At 18.2% G+C, this 23,856-nt stretch overlaps 8 protein-coding genes across 8 annotated transcripts, besides 18 other annotated features; 4 read left to right on the top strand and 4 right to left on the bottom strand. All coding sequences in view use genetic code 6, as the record gives it.

Annotated features, from left to right (window-relative positions):
- Positions 1 to 9: 9 nt before the first annotated feature.
- Positions 10 to 52: a microsatellite.
- Positions 53 to 80: 28 nt separating this feature from the next.
- Positions 81 to 116: a microsatellite.
- Positions 117 to 152: 36 nt separating this feature from the next.
- IMG5_066050 (dual specificity catalytic domain protein) lies at positions 153 to 1,452 on the top strand (the record flags this gene model as incomplete). The annotated part of the gene is made up of 3 exons (XM_004036887.1): positions 153 to 356; positions 407 to 1,063; positions 1,147 to 1,452. 3 exons carry the CDS (start codon positions 153 to 155, stop codon positions 1,450 to 1,452), a joined length of 1,167 nt encoding a protein of 388 aa, XP_004036935.1.
- Positions 1,085 to 1,142: a microsatellite.
- A 3,140-nt stretch (positions 1,453 to 4,592) lies between the features above and the next one.
- Positions 4,593 to 4,628: a microsatellite.
- An 8-nt stretch (positions 4,629 to 4,636) lies between these two features.
- Positions 4,637 to 4,687: a microsatellite.
- A 484-nt stretch (positions 4,688 to 5,171) lies between these two features.
- Positions 5,172 to 5,234: a microsatellite.
- A 139-nt stretch (positions 5,235 to 5,373) lies between these two features.
- Positions 5,374 to 7,650, bottom strand: IMG5_066040 (smc c-terminal domain protein; the record flags this gene model as incomplete). Its single annotated transcript, XM_004036886.1, has 2 exons — positions 5,374 to 6,025; positions 6,146 to 7,650. 2 exons carry the CDS (start codon positions 7,648 to 7,650, stop codon positions 5,374 to 5,376), a joined length of 2,157 nt encoding a protein of 718 aa, XP_004036934.1.
- Positions 6,795 to 6,842: a microsatellite.
- Positions 7,651 to 8,623: 973 nt separating the features above from the next.
- IMG5_066030 (smc c-terminal domain protein) lies at positions 8,624 to 9,055 on the bottom strand (the record flags this gene model as incomplete). The annotated part of the gene is made up of 1 exon (XM_004036885.1): positions 8,624 to 9,055. One exon carries the CDS (start codon positions 9,053 to 9,055, stop codon positions 8,624 to 8,626), a length of 432 nt encoding a protein of 143 aa, XP_004036933.1.
- A 301-nt stretch (positions 9,056 to 9,356) lies between these two features.
- Positions 9,357 to 9,407: a microsatellite.
- Positions 9,377 to 9,420: a microsatellite.
- Positions 9,421 to 9,433: 13 nt separating this feature from the next.
- Positions 9,434 to 9,520: a microsatellite.
- Positions 9,436 to 9,496: a microsatellite.
- Positions 9,446 to 9,496: a microsatellite.
- Positions 9,521 to 9,951: 431 nt separating the features above from the next.
- IMG5_066020 (protein kinase domain protein) lies at positions 9,952 to 10,932 on the top strand (the record flags this gene model as incomplete). Its single annotated transcript, XM_004036884.1, has 2 exons — positions 9,952 to 10,033; positions 10,184 to 10,932. 2 exons carry the CDS (start codon positions 9,952 to 9,954, stop codon positions 10,930 to 10,932), a joined length of 831 nt encoding a protein of 276 aa, XP_004036932.1.
- Positions 10,127 to 10,182: a microsatellite.
- Positions 10,933 to 11,647: 715 nt separating the features above from the next.
- Positions 11,648 to 11,698: a microsatellite.
- Positions 11,699 to 12,052: 354 nt separating this feature from the next.
- IMG5_066010 (sodium calcium exchanger protein, putative) lies at positions 12,053 to 14,202 on the bottom strand (the record flags this gene model as incomplete). The annotated part of the gene is made up of 6 exons (XM_004036883.1): positions 12,053 to 12,276; positions 12,327 to 12,402; positions 12,455 to 12,651; positions 12,701 to 12,960; positions 13,318 to 14,006; positions 14,053 to 14,202. The coding sequence occupies 6 exons, from the start codon at positions 14,200 to 14,202 to the stop codon at positions 12,053 to 12,055; spliced, it is 1,596 nt and encodes a 531-aa protein (XP_004036931.1).
- Positions 14,203 to 14,781: 579 nt separating this feature from the next.
- On the top strand, positions 14,782 to 15,753 carry IMG5_066000 (hypothetical protein; the record flags this gene model as incomplete). The annotated part of the gene is made up of 4 exons (XM_004036882.1): positions 14,782 to 14,797; positions 14,994 to 15,104; positions 15,154 to 15,603; positions 15,650 to 15,753. The coding sequence occupies 4 exons, from the start codon at positions 14,782 to 14,784 to the stop codon at positions 15,751 to 15,753; spliced, it is 681 nt and encodes a 226-aa protein (XP_004036930.1).
- Positions 15,612 to 15,637: a microsatellite.
- Positions 15,754 to 19,586: 3,833 nt separating the features above from the next.
- Positions 19,587 to 19,635: a microsatellite.
- A 315-nt stretch (positions 19,636 to 19,950) lies between these two features.
- IMG5_065990 (hypothetical protein) lies at positions 19,951 to 20,207 on the bottom strand (the record flags this gene model as incomplete). The annotated part of the gene is made up of 1 exon (XM_004036881.1): positions 19,951 to 20,207. The coding sequence occupies one exon, from the start codon at positions 20,205 to 20,207 to the stop codon at positions 19,977 to 19,979; it is 231 nt and encodes a 76-aa protein (XP_004036929.1). The 3' UTR covers positions 19,951 to 19,976.
- Positions 20,208 to 21,415: 1,208 nt separating this feature from the next.
- IMG5_065980 (hypothetical protein) lies at positions 21,416 to 23,827 on the top strand (the record flags this gene model as incomplete). The annotated part of the gene is made up of 6 exons (XM_004036880.1): positions 21,416 to 21,619; positions 21,674 to 21,988; positions 22,033 to 22,203; positions 22,244 to 22,916; positions 23,105 to 23,246; positions 23,302 to 23,827. The coding sequence occupies 6 exons, from the start codon at positions 21,416 to 21,418 to the stop codon at positions 23,825 to 23,827; spliced, it is 2,031 nt and encodes a 676-aa protein (XP_004036928.1).
- Positions 21,613 to 21,646: a microsatellite.
- Positions 23,254 to 23,289: a microsatellite.
- Positions 23,828 to 23,856: the final 29 nt, after the last annotated feature.

Genomic DNA, 23,856 nt, shown 5'->3' with positions numbered 1-23,856 from the left:
AAAAATGTGTATATATATATATATATATATATATATATATATATATATATATTAATTTTTTAATATTATCAAAAAAAAACTAAAATAATATTTTAATAAAATAAATTTTAAATAAACAAAATAAAAGGACTTAAATAAATATTAAAAAAAGAATGACGCAATATGATATAGTAGGCGCTATAAAAATAAAAGACGGATTGTATTTAGGGGATGAATATGCAGCTTAAGATTTAGAATTTATAATAACAAATAAAGTTACATAGATAATAAATTGTTCTGCAAAACAAATACCAAATCACTGGGAAAATTTTGATGTTACCTATTTATCATATGATTGGTAAGATTCGGATAATTAAGTAAAAAATTAAATTAAAAATGCATTTTGTATTTAAAAAATAATTAAAAGATAATATTTGATGACAAAGATTAAGTAGTTAATATAACATACAATTTAATTGAAAAAACATTAGAAAAAGCCGAAAGTATACTAGTTCATTCTGAAAAAGGTTAGAATAGATCAGTTTGTATAATTACGGCTTATTTAATGAAAAAATATAGGTGGGGATTATATAAAACACTTGAATTTTTACATTCTAGGCGTTAAGATTTAGAAGTAAAGGCATATTTTTTTAATTAACTTTTAACATTAGAGAATAAACTTAAGAAATAAGGAGTTGGTCCAAGAAGTTATAATTGGAATGAGTTATCAGATAGAAATGATTAAGAGGAAATTTTATTAAAGAATACTTTTTTAAATAGTAAATTAAAATAAATAGAGGAAGAGGATATGAAAAAAGATTTCGAAAAAGATATTGGTTTTTGTTAAAAAAATGAAGTTATTTAAGATTTTGATTTAGATTCTTTTAATATTGAAAATGAATAATTATAATAAAATGTTAATAAAAATAAATAAGAAGGAGTTTCTTAAAAAAAAATTGAATGGGTAGATGATAAAAGTAAAGGAGAATAATAATTGTGTGTTTTAGAAATTCCAATTTTCGAATAATGTAACTTCAATGTCTATAATAGTAAATAAATAGAATCTTTTAAATCAATTATAAAAGTATTTTTTTAAAATATTGAATTTATATATATATATTTTTTTGTTTTTATATATTTATAATTTATTTTTTTATTATTTAAAAGGGTTCTAATAAAATCTTCTAAGTTAAATTTTAAAGCTTAAATAATATAAATTTAGAGAGAAATGATTAAGCTTTATAAAATTAAACTTAGAGTGATTAATTTATTAATTTTACAAGAAAAAAAACTAACTTTAGAACGAAAAAAATGGAAGATTTTAATTAAGAAAAGAAAATTATAATGTAAAAAACGGAATAATAATCTCAATAATAATAGAAATAAGAATTTAATATACCATAAACTAAATAATTAATAAATTTAAAAGAAGTGAATAAAATTTAAAGTATTTTTTTTCATTTTAAATTATGAGAAAATAACTATTTTAATATTTTTGTTAAAAAATAAAGAAGATACATTAAATTCGGTTGTCAATAAATAATTAAAAGAAACATTTGCAAATTATGAAGAATATAGCGAAAAAAATACATTTTAGAATAATGATAATTAAAAAAGTATAAACGAATTAAGAAAAAAAAGTAATAAATTTAAAAAATAAATATATAAAAAATCGATTTTTTTTTTATTTTAAAATTACTAGTCACAAGAAAAGATTTATAGTAGTTATTGCATTCGGAAGGAAAATAAAATAATTAGAATTTTCAAACAATATAATAAAATACAAATGAAAATTAATAATAATAAAAATATTCTTAATAGTATAATTTATATTATAATTGTACACCTTCTTAGTAAAACTTTTTTGTAAAAAACACTAAACAAAATACTTTATATGATGGCTTTATAAAATCATAACCAAATGTTTTATAAAAAAAGTAATATTCTTTTATTTATATAAGCCTAAATTTTTATTTAAAATAAATAGTAATTAATAATTTAGTATTTAAGCTCAGTAAGTTTAAGAAAGATAATAAAACACATTGTAAAAAAGTTTGAAATTGTAAAGAATTTCTAAAGTTTATTCACGTCCTTCTACTGCTCCTTAAAAGTAGTGTTTTTAATAAAGATTATTTATAGGAAGAAGTAATTTTATTAAATATAAAAATTATATTTATTAAATATTAAAAAGATGGAAAGGAAAAAATTAAATATTTAGTATAATAATCTTAAAATATATATTAACAATAAGAAAAAAAAGAAGAAGTGGTTTAAAAAATGAATAAAATAGATGAAAACTAAAGTAAATATATAAGAAGTAGTTCTGCAGGAAATATAGTTTAAAATAGATTCCAAAATTAATTTTTTTAAAAATAAAAATAATAAAGATGGAAATTTTGAAAATATAAAAAATTAATAAACTTTTATTTTTTATTTATTTATTTCATTTTTTTATTTTTTCTTAATCATAATATATATTACTCTTTTTAAATGATATATAATTTTATATCTTTTTTTTTTTTTTGAGAATTTTATATATAATGTAAAAGTATATAATTTATATTAAAAATAAATATATTACTTATTTAATAAAAATCATTTTTTTTTCAAAGAAATGCCAAGAATATTTCACCGAATACATAATTATCTATTCAATAATACAAAATTAATGTTAAATAAATATAAAAATAGATATTAACCTAAACAAGCATTTAGGGTTGGACTTTCTATTTTTATTTTTTCCACAGTACTAAATGAATTAAGGAAATAATATTATTTAAAAATAAAAGGAATTGACAAATTTGAAGCTATACTTTCAGAATTTGAGTTCTAACGGAGAGATCCTTATAAGAATTTTTGGCAGTCGTTTAAAAATTTATATAATGATGATTTAAGTACTCCTGTTGGAATTATATGTCCGAATTGTAGCGAAAGGGTGTAAAAAATATTCAAGAATGTAAAAAAAAGTAATTTAGGAATAATTATTTGTGACAATTATACTGATTTTTCATAAGAATTCAATCTTTAAAAAGACTTGAGAGTGAAAAATCATTATTTAGTTTTAAATCCGAAAAATTTAAGGAAATTTTCTATTAATTAAGGCAAAAGAATTGCAAGTGCAGGAGTTGGTTGGAAAATACACGAAATAAATCAAAAATTAATGGAATATGGATATTATTTACCCTTAAATCCTTATTTTAATAAAAATACGATTTTCGAACTTATTAATAAAGATGAAGGAACCGTAAATCATCAAAAATATAAGTTTTTTAAAAATTTGGTTAGTAATGTTCTTCTTTTTTTACCGAATGGTGATTCTTAACTTGGAATTAATACATTGGGGACTGGAATTAATATAAAGGAAATGTTCTTTGGATCTAATGGGAATATGGCATTTCCTACTGAGGTTGACTTAAATATTGTTGAAATGCCTCAAAATTATAACAAATTAACTTTTTAATTACAAGAAGAGTGTTCTTGGACATAATTATTTTATATAATGAAAAATTTGAAAAAATATCCATTTTAAAATAAATCGGAAATTAGAATTAGTAATAATGAAAAAAAAATTGTTATTTCAGAAGAAGGTGATGAATTTATTAATTAATAGGAGTTAATAAATAAATGGAGAAAAAGAATTCTAAAAGGAGAGTTTTTGGAATAAAATTTAATTTAGAATGTTTCTGTTTAAGATTAGTTCCCTAAATATAAATATTCTTAAGTAAATGATAAAAATGAAAAGTATGATATTTAATTTAGCTTTATTTTCTAAAATAGGGAATTTTTTATTGAGGCTGATAAAGTTTTGAATTTTTTGAAAGATTAGTAAAAACTGATAAAAGATTATAAAATAAATTTAGAGTTTAATAATTAAATTATTGATTTAAAGATTAATTATAATGAAGATTATTTAAAAAACAATAAAGATGATATAAATAATTAAAATTAGTATTATTTTGGGAAAAAGCTACTTAGTCAAGTTCTTAATAATAGAGGTTAAGTGATTTATTGTAGCGATTTCAAATTAAAATAATATTTTTAGAAATCTTTGCTTTTCTTAAATTATGGAATGAATGGTTCTTAACTTTAACTTAAATTATCTAAATATTTTGACATAAATAATATCTTATATAACCCTCTTTTTATGATGAAAAGTTATTTGACTGAACTTAAATGAAAAAACGCTTTCTTCAAGATCAAATAAAAAATAATACATTTTATATTTTATTTTTTTAATTATAAATTTTCATTATTATTATTATATAGTTTTCTTAACAAATTCATTTAAAATTGTATGAATTTCTTCTTTTTCTCCAATTTTTATAACTTTTTTTCCTTAATCTTCCATTATAGTTTCAATATTAGTTTTATCATCTTCAAACCATCCTAAATTATCAGCAATTAAATGCAAACTATTACAGCCTTGACATCTAACTAAAACAACTCCCTAATCATAAGATCTTTAAGTAAATGTCCTTGCTGCTTTGGTTTCACATACAGTACAAGTAAACATCATCATTAATAAGCCTTCTTATCCGTTCCCTTTAACTCCTTTAATCTATTCTAATTGGTAACTAATTGAATTTTCACTGTATATTGCTGTAACATTTCCATTTTTCATTTAATAATCTTTTACATTTAATTAATCTGGTGCTGCATGATCGTGTCCGCAATAACTATGATCATGGTCACATTAACTATGATCGTGATCATGTAAATGATTATGATTGTGATTGAGTTGATGATGACTGTGCCCACATTAACTATGGTCATGATGATCGTGATGGCTAGCATGATTATGCTTATTATTATGATCAGGGTGGTTACATTATTCGTCTTATTTATGGTTTTATAAATCATTAGGATTTTAATTTTCAGGTTGATTGTTATTATTTGGGGGTTTGTTTGTATTTACAAAATTGTAATTTAAAAATTTATTTGTAAATGATTTGTTTAATTTTAAAGTTTTTTAATTTTTTATTTACTTAAAACTTAATTTGATTAACTACTTATAAAAGCTTTACATTTTTTTTTTTGTTTAATTATTTTTATTATCTTAGAATTTTAATTTATGTTTTTATTTCTTTGATTTTTCTGAAAATAAATTTATACTTTTTTTAAAAATTTTAAATTAAATAATAATATATAGCTAATTTAATAACTAAATAATTACAATGAATATATATATATAAAATTTATATAAATATATATAAAGAAAACTAATTTTTATAAAAATAACAAAAAAAACTAATTTTCATTCTTTCAATAAAAGTGAGAAACAAATTGAAGTTTAATTTTCCCTATCAATACTAATACCAACCAAAGAATCGCATTTGGAATAAATTTCATTTTTATGTGAAACCATAATTTTTTATTTTTATTAAAGTATATTTTTCAATGCATCAATAACATTAACAGTATTAACTGAATCTAATGAAGCCTCAGCCTCATCTAAAATTAAAAAAGGTGAACTTTTGGCAAGGGCTAAATAAAGTGCCATTTAAGCTATTGCCTTTTCTCCTCCACTGAGTTCTTTTTCAGGATTAAGGGAATAAGTTTTGTTTGGAGGACAACAAAAATAATTAATTCCTCCCTTATATTTTTCTTCTTCATTACTAACAGTAAGATCTACAGTGCCTTTTTGTCCTTGTTTTTTCCTGGAAGTTTTGTTAATTCACCGTAATATAGTTTGACTAAATTTTATACATTTTTAAAAAATTCATCAAATATTTCTTTTCTTTTATTTTTTAGTATTTTGAACTTTTCTTCTTTCTCCTTTTTTTAGGATAAAAGCTCACCTAGTTTTTACTTTAATTATTCTTTTTTTTCCTTTAGATCATCCCCCATTACTTACTAACCTGGATATCCACCAAGAAGTCCCTCAGTAATTTCTTTAGAAGCGTATTCTTATATTTCATCCCTTTTCTTTATAAGATTATTTTCTAGAGAATCCTAATAAGAATTAAGTAATTTAATATCTATATTATCAATCAAATATTAAATTTTACTTTTTCCGATTTCCTGTCCATATTCTTCTTAAAATTCGCTTTTTTTTATTAATAAATCTTTATCTTGGAATAAAGGTTCATATTCTATAATATCTAGTTCTTCTATTTTTTATTTGATTATTTCTTAAAAATTTTAATCGTCATCTTCTTGTGAAAACATTTGTAATTGGAATTAACTTTTTTTTATTTCTTTATCTTAAAAGACTTCGAAAATTTGTTTTATTTAAGACTCTTGGATTTATTGTTCCTTTTTTTCAAAAAGAAGTGAAAAAGAATGTTTTAGTTGAATTTTCTACTTTTGTAGATTTTTAGTTTTTGTAATTAATTCTTGATAAAATTCGTCATTTTAAATTTAAATTTCTTATAATTTTCCCTTTAGTTCATTTAATTCTTCTATTTTTTTTTTAAAGTTTTTATTTTCCTTTTCTTTTAAAAATTATTTTTCTTATATTTACTCTTTATAAATTTCTTACGCCTTTTAATAATTTTCCACATTTTCATTATAACTTTTTAAAGCTTAATTAGTTTTTTAATTTTTTTATTCACATTAGTTTATATTTTCTTATATTTAGTTAATTTTTAATTATTATTTTTCTACGTTTTTGAATATTCTTTCCACATCTTCAGCTAAATTATTAGTTAGATCTTTCATTTCGATTTTATGTTTGTTAGAAAATTACATAAAAACATCTTGTTTGATTTCACAAATTTTATTTTAAACATTATTGATATTATTTTCGATTTCTTTTATTTTTTCTTCATATTTTTACACTTCTAAAGAATTTTAAGATAAATTAGAAACTTTTTTTTATTTTTATTCAATCATATTTATTTTTAATGAAATAATATTTATTTCATTTTTTTCGATTTCAATATAATGGTCTTATTATTATAATTCTTCAAGTAATTTATTATATTCTTTTTCTCCACTACCTTCTTTTATTTACTCTATTTATTAAATTAACAAATTAATTTATTCTTCAAGTTTATTAATTTAATTTTAAAATTATTAAATTTCTTTATCTGTTCCTATTGTTTTTTTCAAATATTACTATTTATCTCCACTTGAAGTAATAGAATTATCATTTGAAATAATATTTCCGTCTTTAGTAATAATTTAAAATATTTATTTTATTCTTTTTTTTCTTAATTCGAATGCTTTCTCAACAGAATCAGTTACTAATTTTCCTCTTAATAAATATAACAAAACATTCTAAATTTAAGTCTAAAGTTTGTTATTTTCATTATATTTCATATTCTATATATCTATATCTATGTATTCATAAATATTTTCAGCTAAACTATTCATTTAAGTTTTACTAATTTTCACATGTTAATATTCAGGCAAGTTTTATAATATCATTACTTCCTTAGAAATACCTTTTTCTTATAAAACTATATTCACTATTTGCGCAGTTTATAAATTATTAACTACTAAGCAATCTAAGTTATTTCCTAGAGCTACTTTGCAAGCTAATTCATAATTTTTGTTAGTACATCTTATTAAGGAGCCAAATTCTCCATAGAAACCTTATATTTTTTATAATTCTCTATATATTTTATGTTAATTTTAAACTTCTTAAGAACTTTCTATTTCTAATTCACTTTTTTTTTTTTTTTTTTATTATATATATATTTTTTTACATTAAATATTTTTTATCATTTAAAGTGTTTAATTAATTTTCCAAATTTTCCAATTTTTAATTTTATTTTTGTCTTTCATCTTCATTTAATTTTAGTTTTTATTTTTATTGTTTATTTCGTTCTATTAAGTCTTTAAGTTTGAGCTCTTTTTACATTTTAATATTATTTTATTCTTCAATTTTATTTTATAAATCTTAAATTTATAAATTAGACTTATTAAAAGCTTCCAATTCAATTTTTAATTATTAGTTTGCATTTATTAAGTCTTAACTTAGTTTTTTTAATTCTTATTAAAAAGTAAAAGTTTACTAATTACTTATTTTAAGCAAATTTTGATATTCTTCGTAGTTTTATTTTATTTTTTTATTTTCAATTAAGCTTTTTATTCTTTCTTAAGATTGCATTTCTTTTAACTTAATTTCTTCTTTATCGAGTTCTTCTTAATATTTAGCAATCTATTGATTTCCTTATTAAATTTATTAGTTAAGATTATTTACAACAGCCTTATTTTCTTAAAAAACAGGAACATTTTTGAATTTTTCTTCTTCGATTTGCATATCGTTTTGAATTTAGGATAAAGCTTATTTAATAATTTAAAATTCTTGCTCATTTTATGAAATCTATTATTTAAGAGATTTAATTTTGGCATCGTTTTATTGAGATTTAATTTAAAATTATTTTTTTTATTAAGCCTACATTTCCAATTATTAAGAATTTGATTCTTAATTAATCAAATTTTCGTTTATTTCTTAATCTATTTTAGCAAAATAACACAAATCGATTTTAGTTTACAAATTTCTGATTTCATCATTTAATTTTTGGTATTTTTCATTTTATTCGTTTATACTTTTTAACTTTATATCTTCTTTTTTTTGACTTCTTTATTATTAGACAATATTTAATATTTATTGGTTAATATTTTTATATGTTCTTCTGTTTAATCATATTCACCTTTATAAATTAGACTTCCGCAAGCTTTTCAAGTAATGTGCTCATTTCCATTGGATCTTTTTTATCAATTTATCTGATTCACCTTAAAGCATAAAAACTTCAGGACCAATTTTAAATGTAGCTAGCTAATCAATATATTCTTCTTCTGTTATTTCATTGTTATTATAATAATATATAAATTGCCTTTTTCTTGTCTGTAATCTTCTAAAACTAACAATAGTATTTTTTTATTCATCAGTATATAAAAAAGCTTCTACTGAACATTATTAAGGGCGTTATCCATCTTTTAATGAACTTATGGGATTATGGTTTCTTGCATTTTCTACATTAAATACAAAACAAAGAGAATCTATTATATTACTCTTACCACAGCCATTAGGTCCTATTATTGCAGTAAGATTCTCAAAAGGGCCTACTTAGTGTTTACCGCGGAATGATTTGAAATCAGTTAATTCTAAATAATGAATTTACATTATTATTTTTTATTAAATAAAAATTTATGAATATTTTTTTTAATTTAAAAATTAAGAAAAAAATAAATTTAAAATTTAAAAATGTTAAATTGAAAATTAGCAAAAAAAAAAAATCAAATTATTAGTATTTTTTAAAATATGTTTAATTAAAAAAAATAGTAAAAAAATAATTAGATATGTAAAATAATAAAATAATATAAAAAACATTATTATTTTATATATTTTTATTTTTTTAAATAATAATATAAATAACTTAAAAGTTAACTTAAAATAAAAATAAGCATATATATAAAATAAAAATTATATATATAAAATTATAAAATATATATCTAAAATTTATATATATATATATTTTATATAATATAAAAAACTATAATATTTTTATTTAAATTTTTTTTTCTTTAATTATTTTTTTTTTATATTTATTATATTTTTTTTTTAAATATTTAGTTTTTTAATTTAATAAAAATAAATATTATACAATTAATTAAATTTTTTTGATATAATGAGTTAATAGCCGCATATGAAACAAGTTGGAAATTACTTGATTTTTTTAAATAAAAAATTAGGAGAAGGATAATACGGAATAGTTTATGAAGCTAAATATAATAATGAAAAAGGCTCTAAATAAAATGAAACAAAATATGCAGTAAAAGTAATTCCAGCATCAGTATTTTAATCAAATATATCTAATTAATAAATGCTTTAATAAGAAATTGGTGTATTAAAAAAACTTAAACATGAAAATATAGTTTGCTTAATAGAAATTTAATAATCAACAAATAATTTATATCTTTTTTTAGATTATTGTAATGGGGGTGATTTAAACGATTATATTATGCAAAAAGAATACTAAAGACTTTCTGAAAGTGATGCTGTTGATTTTTTTTGGCTAAATGGTAAAAGGATATTAATATCTTTATTCATAAAAAATTGTACATAGAGATCTTAAACCAGAAAATTTAATGCTTCATAATGGTTTTTTTTTTAAAAAAATAAATAAATAAATATAAAACTGAATAAAAATATTCTATTTATTAAAGATATTTTATTTTTATTTAAAATATTAATTATATATATATATATATATATATATATATATATATATATATATATATATATATATAGGAAAAGTTAAGATAGGAGATTTTGGATTCGGAAGATTTGTTGAAGGGGAAATGGATATATAATAGAGAATGTCAATAAAATGTACTCCAATTTATGCTTCACCTTAACTTTTAAATAAAACTAATTATTCCTCTAAATGCGATATATGGAGTGCCGGGTGTATTTTTTATAAAATGCTATATGGATAATATCCTTTTGTTGCAAAAGATTTAAATTCTTTAATTAATTCTATTAAAAAAAAAGTAGTAAATGAGGAATTTTAGTTTCCAGAAATACCTTTTGTAAGTGATGATGTAAAATAATTAATTCGAAAAATGCTTAAATATGAGGAAGCTGATAGAATATCATGGGATGAGATATTTAAACACCCTTTGATGTAAAAATAATATAATATTTTAGAAAATAACGAAGAAAAATTAGAAGATAGTGATAGGAATAATGCAGTTTTTTAAAGTATAATTTAAAACAGAGACTAAGTAAAGGATAATGTAGTTACTGATTATGCAAATAATTTCAAAAGATTTGCTAATTAAGCTATTTAATAAGATTTTGAAAAAAAATACAATATAGTATAATAATAGGATGTTAAATAAATATAAGTTCCTAAATAAGAAGAAGAAAAAAAGAATTAGAAAATAATAATTTATAAACAATTAATACTTAATTTAATATTCCATTAAAAAAAATACTTTAATAATAATAAGAAAAAAATAATAATAATACAGGAAATTATTTAAATTTAGACTTGAAAGATATTGAAAATAATAAAGTAAAAAATGTAGATAAAATGATACTTTTTATGAGAAACTAAGCCCTTTTTTCTGACGTAACAATGTAATTAATTTTTACTTCAAGAAAAACTTATAAAATATCAAATATTTTATTCTATGATGTGATTTTTTGCTTAACTGGTTGCTATAATTTAAATTTAGATATATTAAATATGATTTTATAGTAAAAAGTGTAAATTAGATTAGTTAAATAGGAAGATTTCGATTTATATTTAAAAAGTGAAGAATATTTGTAAACTAAAGAAAAAATAGAAAAAGATGCTGTTACAGCTAACAATTTTTTCTAATCATTAACTAAAGGAGTACTGAAAGAAACTAGTAAGCATTTAATAAATGATCTTACTTATTAAGATTCTAAAGATTTGGAAGAATTTATTAAATCTTAACCAAGTAATACTTATAGCTTTAAATCAAGATTATAAGGTAAAGCGAAGAATTTTATTAATTAAATTAATATTAGTAATTTATAAAATGAATTAAATGCTTTAAGGGGAATCAGGTCTTTATAAATATTTGTCAAAATGGATAAATATATTCCAATTTAAAATTATAGCAAATTTGATTTTAGATTGTTTTATGATAATGAAATTAATAATTTAAATTGTGGATAATTATATGATAAAATTTTAAAAGAAGGTGATATATGATATTTATTATTTTTACTAATTTTAATTATTTTATTTTTTTGTCAAATATTAGTATATTTTTTCAAATTATTATATTTATTTATAATTTTTTTTATTTTTAATAAAAAAAAAATTAATTTTTATTTATATATTATTATTAATATTAATTATTAAAAATAAATTTTATAATTTTTATAGCCAAAGTTGGTATAAGTATATCAGAATATAAACCTAGCTATCATTAAACAAGTAACAGTAATAAAAAATATAGTATAATAAATATTTAGTTTTTTACTTAATCTTTTATTAAAAATATAGCTAATTTTTAAAAAATATTAATAAAAACTTAAAATTTATATAACAAAAAAAAATACTTGTTTTTTACAGCGTAGATAATTATATTAATTAAATTAAATAAATTAAAAATTAAAACACTAAGTACAATTAAGTTATCAAATGTTTATTTAGCATTCTATCCATTAAAGAGCTTTATATGTATACCATGCCTATATTTTTTTACTAAAATTAAAAGAATTATTATATTTTTACTTTTAAGTTTTAAATATTAAAGCTATTCCAAAACCTATATAACTTATAAATACTTAACCTGCAAAACAACCAGAAAGAGCCATTATTCCAAATCCCATTTTTGCTAATTATGGGTTTGTAAAGAAATCTTTTTGTTTTTTAAATTTTTTAACAAAACAAAAAATAATATATTTTTACCACCTAAAGAGTTACCAAAAGCCAGAAATGTCATCCCTAGATAAGCTTTATTTATATTTGTAATCAATTAAATTAACTTTTTAATTTATATAATATTTATTAAGTTTATATATTTTTTTTAATTGAACTTTGAGAAAATCAACTAAAATTTAAGCTGCTGTTGAAATAAAAATTACTGAATTAACAAATCCTAAAAGTGAAAAAAAGAATATATTATTTGGTGTTTTCGATAAATGAGTAAACTTCCAAACAGTAATAGATAAACAAAAACTAAAAATTAAAGAAACAATTGCTATATGAATATCATATATTTAACTTTGAATATCTTTTTTTAAAAAAAATAAAAAGGTTTTTTTTAGTAAATCTTTTTTTACTCTCTGTATAACATAAAATGAATAAAGGAGATGTAAAGCAAATAAATATAGCTTGCCATTTATTCCATTTATCACCTTCTGTTTTCAAAATCACCATATCCCTTATAAAGTTTATAGGTAATTCATAAATAAAATAAAGCTTTTGCCACCAAACCATTTCAGTCCATTATAAATCAAACCTAGTAAAAGTTGATTTTATTTTTTATTTTAAATTTATGTAGTTTTGGTTGAATTTATTAGAAATAGATTTTCTTTTAAATCTTTTTTAAAAATATAGGTTTTGCATATTTTTATTTATTACAAACATAATTAACTTGAAATCATAATTTCACTTTAAATTGTTGACTGAGAAATCTTTATAAATAAGCAATTTGTAAAAAAAAAAAAATTAAATATTAAAAATACTTATTTTTCATCAATTAAGCCATTATATCCCTTTTTATATAATAATTTTAGTCAGAAAATGTTTAATTTTATAAATTTATATATAAAAAAAAAAATTATAAAGTTTACCTCATATTTTACATATTAATTTTAAAGATATTAAGTTAAATTATCTCTTAAATATTTTAATATTATTAAAATAAAAATAGCAATTACATAAAAAAAAAATATACGATGTTTTAAATGGCTCATCACAACCATTAAATTCACTAAATATATCTTCACTAGGCTAAATAATTTAAAATCCTTATTAATATTATTCATATTGCAATTCTTTTTCATCAACAAAACTTTAGAATTTGCAATTATTAAATTTATTTTACCATTCTTAAAAAAAAACTACTGTAATAAATCTAAAACGTAAAAAAATATTATGGAAAATATTATAAAACGCAATATATTTTTTTATAAAACGCTTTACTAAAAAAAATAAATTATTTAATTACATTATATATATTCCTATAAATCCAAAAGCCATTGCATAGTTTACAAATCCAATCAAAGTATATACAATAATAATAAAAGTTCCAAGTGTATAAAACCCTATATCTCTTAAAAATATATGCTTAACAGCCCTTATTTGGTTACTTTAATTTATAACTCTGCCAAAAATAATAGTATTTACAAATAAGCCAGCTCCAAAAACACTTCCTATAGCAATGTAAATACCTTCCGAATCTTAACTTCCTCCGGCAATAACTGCTGTAAATAAATCTGCTGCTCCGTTTCCTAATGCAAGTAAAGTTACCCCTGCAAGTGTTTATGAGAAACCTAAAAAATCTGAAATTTTAGAAAGAGAAGGAGATAAATATTTTTCTGCTGTTGACGATAAAAGATGGAAAGCAAATATTGTTACAAAGAACTAATTTTTTTGTTTTTTTTTTTTATTATTATTTAGTTTTTTTTACTGAAAGTATTATTAGTAATATTATATTTTCATTCATATCACAATAATATAACTAAATAAAATTTATAAATTCTTCATTTTTGCAATAATTCTAAACAAAAGAACATTTATCTTGTTAATTTTTAACAAACTATAATGAGCATTGATCCATTTTACTAATATTTAAAAAAATTAACTTATAAATAAATTAATAGAAGATATATTTTAAATTTAATTAAAATTAATAATATTTTTATTTTATTTATTTTTTTCAAAAAATTCTTTTAAATAATAATTTAACAAATTTTAATAATTATAAAAAATAAAATTAACAATATTTTTTTATTGAAAAACACTTTTTTATTTTTTAATTATTATGATAATAATTATTTTTTTATTATTAGAATGCGTCATAAATAAATTTTAATAATTAAAATTAATATTTTTTAAGTAAATTCTTTAATAAGATTATAATTAAAAACTAAATTAAGTAAACTAACTAATAATTTTTTGTGTTATTTTTAATTTTTAAAAAACTAAAAAATATATTCTATAATTTATATAAATATAGATTCATTTACAGTCGAAAATAAAAAACAAACTATATATTTATATTAGAGAAATAATTAAAACGTATTATTCTTTAAACAAAAATTAAAAATAATAATTATATATCTCTCTTTATTTTTATTTTTTTTCTAAAGAAAATATTAAATCAATTCAAATTGTATTTATTATTATATGTATACGTATGATAAGCAAATTACGTAATACATATATTATTATTAGTCTTATTAAAAGTATTTTTTTTTTATTAAATAAAAGAAAAGAAAAATAAAAATTAAAAAGATCTAAATAAAATATCTACATAAAAAAAATGAATAAAACAATTACTTGGATAAATAAAACAGGTCTTTTATATTTAAAAATGCATATATGACGTTTTTATCAATAAAAATATAGAGGGAAGAGATAAATTTTGTAAGGCTATTTAATACGGATCAAGATTCTTAAAATGGCATTTCACTAATACAGGAAACAAGGATATGAGTGAAAGATTTAACGGGCTTTTTGGTAAAAAATAATTGATCATATAATAAGTAAATTGTTTTATTAATAACAGGTGGAATGAGAGATGCAAGAAAATTATTTAGATTATTCAAAACTATAAACGAATGTCACAAAATAATGGAATTGCTCAAAAAGAAAGATGATGATGACCTTAATAAGACTTTGGCAATTTTATAAAGAGCGTTTTTCGGCATGTTTTGGTTCTTCGATAATTTAGTTATTTTGAAACAACTTAAGTTTTTGAAAGGAGACCATAAACCTAATAGCAAAACAGGATCAACTTTCTGGTTTTTAGCTTTAATTTGTGCTGTTGTATAGAATGTGAGAAATTTACTCAAAAATTTGTAAAAATAAAGCGATACTATCTAAATTATCTTAAATACTTAAACATAAGAATAAAATGATAAAGCATAATTATAATTAATCTAATTAAAAAAATAAACTTCCGAAATCTATCTTAATATAATTAAATCAGTTGCTGATATGATAACCGCAGGATAAGGTATTTAATATTATATTTTTATTATATTTTTATTTTTTTATCTTAGCTGCTTAATTATGGCCTAATTTATTAAAGAAAAATGCTAACGATGGGTTATGTGGTATTGGTGGTCTTATTTCATCTGTTATAACATCTTATTAATTATTTTGAAAAATAAAGAAAAAAAAAAAAATATATATATATATATATATATTTATTTTATTTAATTATGATATTAAGAATATATTTAATATATATATTATTATAAATTATTTTTTTACATTGATTTTTATTAATTTTATCGTTTATTATTCAAAATTATTTTAATATTAATTATATTATTCAAACTAATAATAAATTACTTTTAAATCTATAAAAATATAAACAATTATATTTTTTAAAATATTTATTATAAATATATATACATAAAATTAAATGAGTTATCATAATGATAATAGCAATCATCATAGCCTTAAATTAATTAACTAAGCTAAAGAAAAAAAATTTATAAGTTTTAAAAGAAATAATAATAAATCTTATGATTAAAATGAAAATAAGCAAGTATAATTTATAAAAAAATAAATATTCGTTTTATAAAATAAATTTATAAAAATAGAAAATGTATTTAATAATATAAAAATTATAAGAAGAAAATAGTGAAAAAAGCATAGCAATTAAAAAAGTTACTTAAATTATTGATGTATTGAGTAAAGATGTAAAATATATATATTGTTAATTTCTAAGTAAAATTAATAAAAAATATAGCTTGAAAATGCTACAAATAAATTATAAAAAATGGATGAAAGTAGATAATATTTAAAAGAGTAAAATAAGTCATTAATTAATTAAAATTAAGATTTAAATTAAAAAATTTAAGCATTAAATGATTAATAAAAAAATAAAAGCAGTGATAAATATGAAGAAGAAAATGAATTAATTAATAAAATTATAAAATAATATGAATAAATAATCGAAGAAGAAAAAACAAAATATTAAAATTTAGAAAAAAATTTAGAATTATCTAATTAGTAAATTTAATAATTAACTAAATAATTTGAAGAAGTATTTTTTTAAAACAAAAAAAATTATATTTTTAATTAAAATAAATATATATAATAGATATAAAGTGAAAAACAAAATAAAAACTAATAATTAATTCAAGAAATTTAAAAATATAAAAACATTATATATCAAAGTAAAATTTATTTAAAAAACTATCAAATACAAAGTCTTTTAAGCATAAGTATTTAAAATAACGAACAAAATTCTAAAGATTAATAAAAATCAAAAAGAAATGAAATAGAGTCAGAATATAAAGATAATATTTTTTTTAATAGTTAATATACATTTGATAATTAATAATTTAATTAAAATTAAGATGAAATTATATAAAAGGATGATGATTTTTCTAATTTATTTGAATGCAAATTTGATAAAGTTTTAAATGAGTTTAAATATGAAATTGATAAAAGAGATATTTTTTATTAAGAAAAGAAATAGAAGTTTAGAGATATTTCGAACAATTAATTTAATAAAAATAAAATGAATATTAAGATTTATAAAATTAAATTCAAAAAATAAAAAATTTAATTGATGAATAAAATGAGAATAATATTTTGGAAAAAGTTAATGAAATTTTATTTGAAAAAAATAATTGAATGAAATGGTTGAAAAATTAAATAAGTTTAAATATAAAATTTTAGAAGAATTAAATAGTAATAGTTAATAAATTTTAGAAAACGAAGATGAAATAGTTCTTTTTATATAAAATATTAGTTAATAAAATCTAAATCTAATCAATTTTCATTAAGAATAAAATAGAAATTTGGCTTTAGAATATATGCAAGAAATCGAACAACTTTAAAATGAAATAAAAAAAAAGAATAAAATATAAATTTATTAAATTCTAATGTTTCAAATTTAGAAGTCAAACTTTAAAAAAGCAAAAATAAGCGGAAAAATCTTATTTAATAAAATTCAGAAAATATAATTACAAAAGAATAGGAATATATTTTAAATAAAAAATAATAAGTAAATATTATTATTTACTTATTAATATTTTATTTTTATTTTATATAAAAAAAGGATGAAATATAAGATTTATTAAGGGAAAAAGCTGAAATATAAGAAAGAAATAAAGAGAATAAAAATATAATAAAATAATTATAAAATTAACTTATTTTCTATGAAAATAATGAATAATATATAAACCAACTAAACAATTTTGGATAATTAAAAATGGAAAAATATAATGAAAATGAATATTGTAAAAAATTTCTAACAGAAAATACAAAAAGTAATGATTTGAATGAAAGTTTTTAGGAAGATTAATTAAGAAAAATATAAAAAAAAATTAATTAGATTATAAAAATATTTACTTAAGAAAAAATAATAAACGAAAATGATAAATATAATAATATAATTGAAAACTTAGAATTTCTATTTATTTATTTAAAAAGATATAAAAGAGATAATGAATACTTTTTAATAGAATGTACATAAACAATTATTAATAAATATGATATTTAAAATCAAACATAAAAATAAAATATTGTTTCATAATTAAATCATATATAAAATTATAGTGAAGAAGAAGATTAATTTAAAGATTCTCATTTATTAAATTTAAAAGAAGAAATTTCTAAGATATTAAAGATAGGGATTTAACTAAAATGTTCACCGTAAAACAAGTGTACTTTTAAATATATATAAATTAGAAAAAAAGATACAATAATTTTTATTTTATTTTTAAATTAATAAATAATTTTATAAATTTAGAAAATCTAAATAATTTTCTATTTTTGTTAAATTAGTTTTTATTTATTTTTCATAAAAAAAAAAATCTTAGTATTCTTATATATTTAATTATTATATTAATTTTTTTAAATAAAAATATATTTATAGCTTTATCTACAAAATAAAATCTATTATTAAATACTTTGCCGAATTCTATTTATTTTTTATACACTTCTTAAACTTAAGTATTATATGAATTTAATTAGAGAATAATATCTAGCAGTGAATATGATAGTAATAATATAATATTAAAAAATTAAGAATAATTTAAAATTATATCTTAAAGCTGGCTTAATTTTCTTAAAGACTTGTATAATGTTTTCTTTACTCTTAATGATATTTAAAATATTATTGAAAATTTAAAATAGGCTGATATTATGAGTTCTATTGTTTCATGTTATGAAAAAGTTTTATAAAATAATTCTAATTTCTAGACATAAAATTAATTCTATTCTTTAAATAATAATAGTATTAATTTAGCTTAAAACGAATAAAACTAAATTAAAAATAATATTAAAATAGCAGAAAAATATACAAGTAAATTAGAAGAAAAGGTTATAAAAAGTAACAATTTTAACCAAGTACTTAAAGATACTAAAGTAATAATTTAAGTCTTAGAAGAAAACTTGATTAAAACAGTATAAAGGTTCATTTAAACTTGCGTGGATTTAAAATAAAAATAGTATAATAAAAAAGATGTCATTAATTAAATAAATACACTTTTAATTGATCATGCATAAGTATAATAAATATTCTATTTTTAAATAAAATATTATAAAAAGGACGAGCTAATTAATATAAGAAATGCTTTAAAACTACTTGATCTATATTATTTGGCATAAATGAATGTAAATAAAAGTATATTTAGTGAAATTGGTGAAAAGAATAATTCGACTATAATTCTAATTATTTAAAAAATAAATGATTTGTCTAAAAAAAAGCAATTTATATTATCTTTTATATATAAAGAAAGTGAAAATTTAAATATTGACAAAATTATTAATTTAATGAAAGATATTTATATTTATAATTAAATACCGACTATAAATTTCTCTTTGTAAAATTTAGGTGATAGGAAATATTATTTATAAAACTAAATTTATGAATTAGCTAAAGAAAATGCAGGATATAAATTGGCATTTAATTAATTATATATGGCTTAATATAGTTTTTGAATATAAAATAAATTATTTTAAGAAAATATATTGTATTTAATTTATAAAAATATATATAATTTTATAAAGGAAATATTTAATTAATTATATAAAATATTAATATATATTAATTCATAAAAAAAATATTTTAATAGAACAATTCTTATATTTTTTTTTTATCATTATTATTATATATATACTATATAAATTATTATTTTATAATAAATTTATATTAGAAAACAAAACAAAAATGTCTTTGTTTAGTTATTGTAATTTAAAATTTCTTTTTAAAAATAACAAATAATCTTATAATTTTATATAATAATATTAAAATTTTGTCAAAACATAATAAAATATAAAGAATTTTATCAAAAATATAATTAATTTTAATATAAAGTTTTTATTCTATTTTTGCAGAGTCTTATAATTCCTAATATAAAATAATCAGTATTATTATTTATACATGCCATAAGTTGGGCTATTCTTAATATTACTTTATGTTTATGAATATGTTTTAACTGCTTTTTGTTATCTCACTTATTAAGGTATTTATGATTAAGAAATCTATGCTTAGCTTGGGATAGATGTAAAAGAAGTAGCATTAGAAACTAAAGGAGATGGAGTTCTGCCACCAGTAGCTATAAAACCAAAGTTATATTCGTGGAAATCAGACATTATTAGTTATTTATTATATTTTAGCTTTTTTAAAAAAATATATTTATTTGTAATTAATAAAATAATTATAATTTACTATCTATAATTTTGATTTAGATAAATATATATATAATTTTTTTTCTTTTTATTAGAAAAATCTACTAATTGCTAATTTTATATGTTTTAATAATTATCATAAAAAATTATATTATTATTTATACAATAAAAATTTAATATATTATTATTTAAGTCTATTTAGATATAAACACAATATTTTTATTTAATTATTAAATATTAAGCCCAATATATTTATATATTAAATTAATCTAAACATTAATGCATATACTTATAAATTTAGTTTTTTAAATTAATGTATTTTTAATGTATATAATATAAAATAATTTTAATTTTATTTGTATATTATAATTATTAATTATTATTATTTTAATACATAATCATATATTTTATGAATTTCTCTATTTTATTTGAAAATTACTTTTTAATAGAAATTTATTTATCTTGTTTTTTTTTTTTTTTTCAATCAAATCTATTATTCCCTTTATCTGTTACGAACTTTACTCATTTCATTTAAATTTTTAATTTCAATCTATTCCAAATCATATAAATTATCTTTGTATTTTTCTCTAATATCATTTATATTTTATATTTCCTTTTTACCTATTAACCTTGGAATTTAATATGTTGTGAACATTGAAGGGAATGTAATTATTGAAATATTCCAGGCTAAACTTCTTAAGTTTCCTTGATGATTGGTTATATATATTCTTGATTTCTATGCCAAAAATTTAAAGAATATTAAAGAAATAATTAATGTGCCATATTTATATCCAAACATTTTATGAGTTGCTTATAAATAGGTAATTTATTCATTTTGTGTTAAAAGCTATTTTGCTTCTGCTAATAATACTAATTTACGGTTTAAATAGTTTATGTTTTTAAAAAATAATTCTTTTTCTTTGATTTAATCCATTTTTATTTTTTTGTATTTTAAAATTATAAAATATAAATTTGGTTTTTTTTTTAAAATATAAAAAATTGTATTTTTATACTTCAAACATAAAAAAAAATTATGTAAAAAATAATTAAAAAATAAGTAAAATAATTTTTATTATTTAATAAAAAAATAAGTTAACAAATTTTTTATATTCATAAATAATTTTTATATTTCGCATAAATTAATAAAAAATATTATAATAAAAAATAAAAAAATGCCTCCAAAAAAAGCAAAGAAAGTAGACCCAGAAGTATTATAATAATAATTTGATTAATGGAAATCTTCTCCTGAATATGAATAAATTAAAAAAATGGCCTTAATACTTGAAGAATAAAATATTACAGAAACAACAAAAGATTTTACGGGTGAATGGTACCCTTATCTTAATTAATTATATGATTTTTTTAAGTTTTATAAAGTATAAAATATTATAAAATAAAAAATAAATAATAAATTTTAATAAAAATAAAAGATTAAAACAGGGAAATTAAAAGAGTTTAAGCATGAATAAATAAGAAGTACTTTTTTCGCTTAAAAAGACGAAGAAAACATAAAATATTAAGTTGATGGAATTTATTGTGGTGTAGCAAGGGAACACTAAGATAATAGTTATCATTGTAGACATAAATTTGTAAAAATCATGAATTATATTAAAGAATTAGATGATCTAAATCCTGAGACTTTATAACCTTAAAAAAAGTTAGTGATTGGATTCATGAAAGAATTTATTTCATTTTTTTAAAAACATATTAAAAATGACCATGATTTAATATATAATAAGTAGTTGGTACATTTTTTTATTAAAATAAACTATTGATATTTTTTAATTAGGCTATGACGCTTTAACCACTAACAAATTTGATTGATATAAATAATTAGTATAAGAAGTTTAATATTACTTTTGTTCCAATAGTAGAAAAAGTAGTCAGAAATTTTATGAGCAAAGTTATAATAGATAAATATATAGATTACTTATAAGAAATTTTTCGTATATTATGGGAAGTAATTAATAGTTAATTTATAATATATTTATGTATTTTAGGAATATCAATAACCTATAATTCCTATTTTACCTGATTGCCATAGACTATTTTATAAATTATAACTTCAATATGATAAGGAAAAAAACAAAATAGAAAGCCTTTATTTAAATCCTTTACATTCATGCTTTAATGAAATGTCTAAAACACTTTTAAATTTACAAGTTTATGGTATTAACTATTGGAAAACTCCTTTAAATTAAAACACTAAATTAATAGATGATATTTAAAACTTAATCAATGCTGATATTATTGCTGAAAAATTACTTGGAAATCCTTTAAAAAGAGATTAACTTAATTTTGTTTATCAAGTAGTAGGATTAATAGCTGAAAGTGATGAAAAAATAAAAGAAAATTTACTTAATAGAGATGAGAATATAACCAGTAAAGCCATCCCACTTCTTATTATCTTCAAGTAAATTTAAAGGATGCTAAAGTGGAAATTAGCTAAAAAAGAAAGGGAGGAATAAATGAGAGTTCAAAGCGAAAAATTACAAATTTTAACTTAATTAAAGAATGAAGAATCATTAAAATCTCCTTTAAAAATAAGAGAAGAAGAGAAAAAAATATGGATGGAATAATAAGCTTTATTATTAGAATAATAGAAAAAATTAGAAGCTTCTTTACCACCTGCTAAAAATGCAAAAGGATCAAAAGGATAGAAAGGATCAAAAAGTTAACCTCCTGCTAAAAAAAAAGAAGACAAAAAAGATGCTAAGAAAGATTCTAAAGGAAAAAAAAATCAAGACGATGCTCCTAAAGAACCTGTTAAAAAAAAAGATGTTTATATCACTCCTCCTGAATATGCAGTTAATAAATATTTAACTGATTAATTATTTTTTTAAAAATAAAGGATGTTTAAGGAGATGAAGCAATTTATGGTAGATATTTTATTTTAGAAAATTTGATGGATGAAAAAGACAGAGAAGAATTTGAATAATCTGTAGAAATGCTTAGACATGTAAATGAAGCTGTTTAACAGGATATGCAAGATTTTTATATACAGTAATATATATAATTAAAAAGTAAATATGAATTAAAAAATAAAAATATAGAATAGGATTAACAACTAAGCATTAAAAAAGAAATTAAAAAAAAATAAAAATCAAGTATCATATTTCCTTGAATTAAGCGAAAAATAAAACGCTGATATAATGATGAATGTAGTACGTCCTCCTGAAATGTGGAATTATCCAAAAATAATTGAAGAAAATCATAGATTTAGATGTATTGCTAAACCTAGTAAATGCTATGAAGATCATAGAATCGACGATATTGATAGAAAAATTAATAACTTAGCTGAAAAATTATATGGTTATAGAAGATTTACTTGGAAAGAAATTGTTGAAAGAGTTATTGATGTTTATGCGAATAAATATAATGAAAAACCGACAGTAATTGATCCTAAAGAAGATCCTAATTGGATATAACCTGACCCTTCTCCTCATGAAATTTAGGTCTAAAGAAATAGAGAAATTAAAGCTTAATAACTATAAGCTACTTAGGCTCTTATAGAAGCTGCTAAAACGTCTAGTTAAACTTTTTAATAAGAAGAAAATAAAGAAAAAGCTTAAGAAGCGAAATGATATTTGTTATTTTTTGTTAAAATATTAAA

The sequence above is a fragment of the Ichthyophthirius multifiliis genome (assembly GCF_000220395.1).
Source record: "Ichthyophthirius multifiliis unplaced genomic scaffold scaff_1120509250329, whole genome shotgun sequence".
Taxonomy (NCBI): domain Eukaryota; phylum Ciliophora; class Oligohymenophorea; order Hymenostomatida; genus Ichthyophthirius; species Ichthyophthirius multifiliis.
Note: the sequence above shows the minus strand (reverse complement) of the source record. Positions and strands in the feature narration are given on the sequence as shown.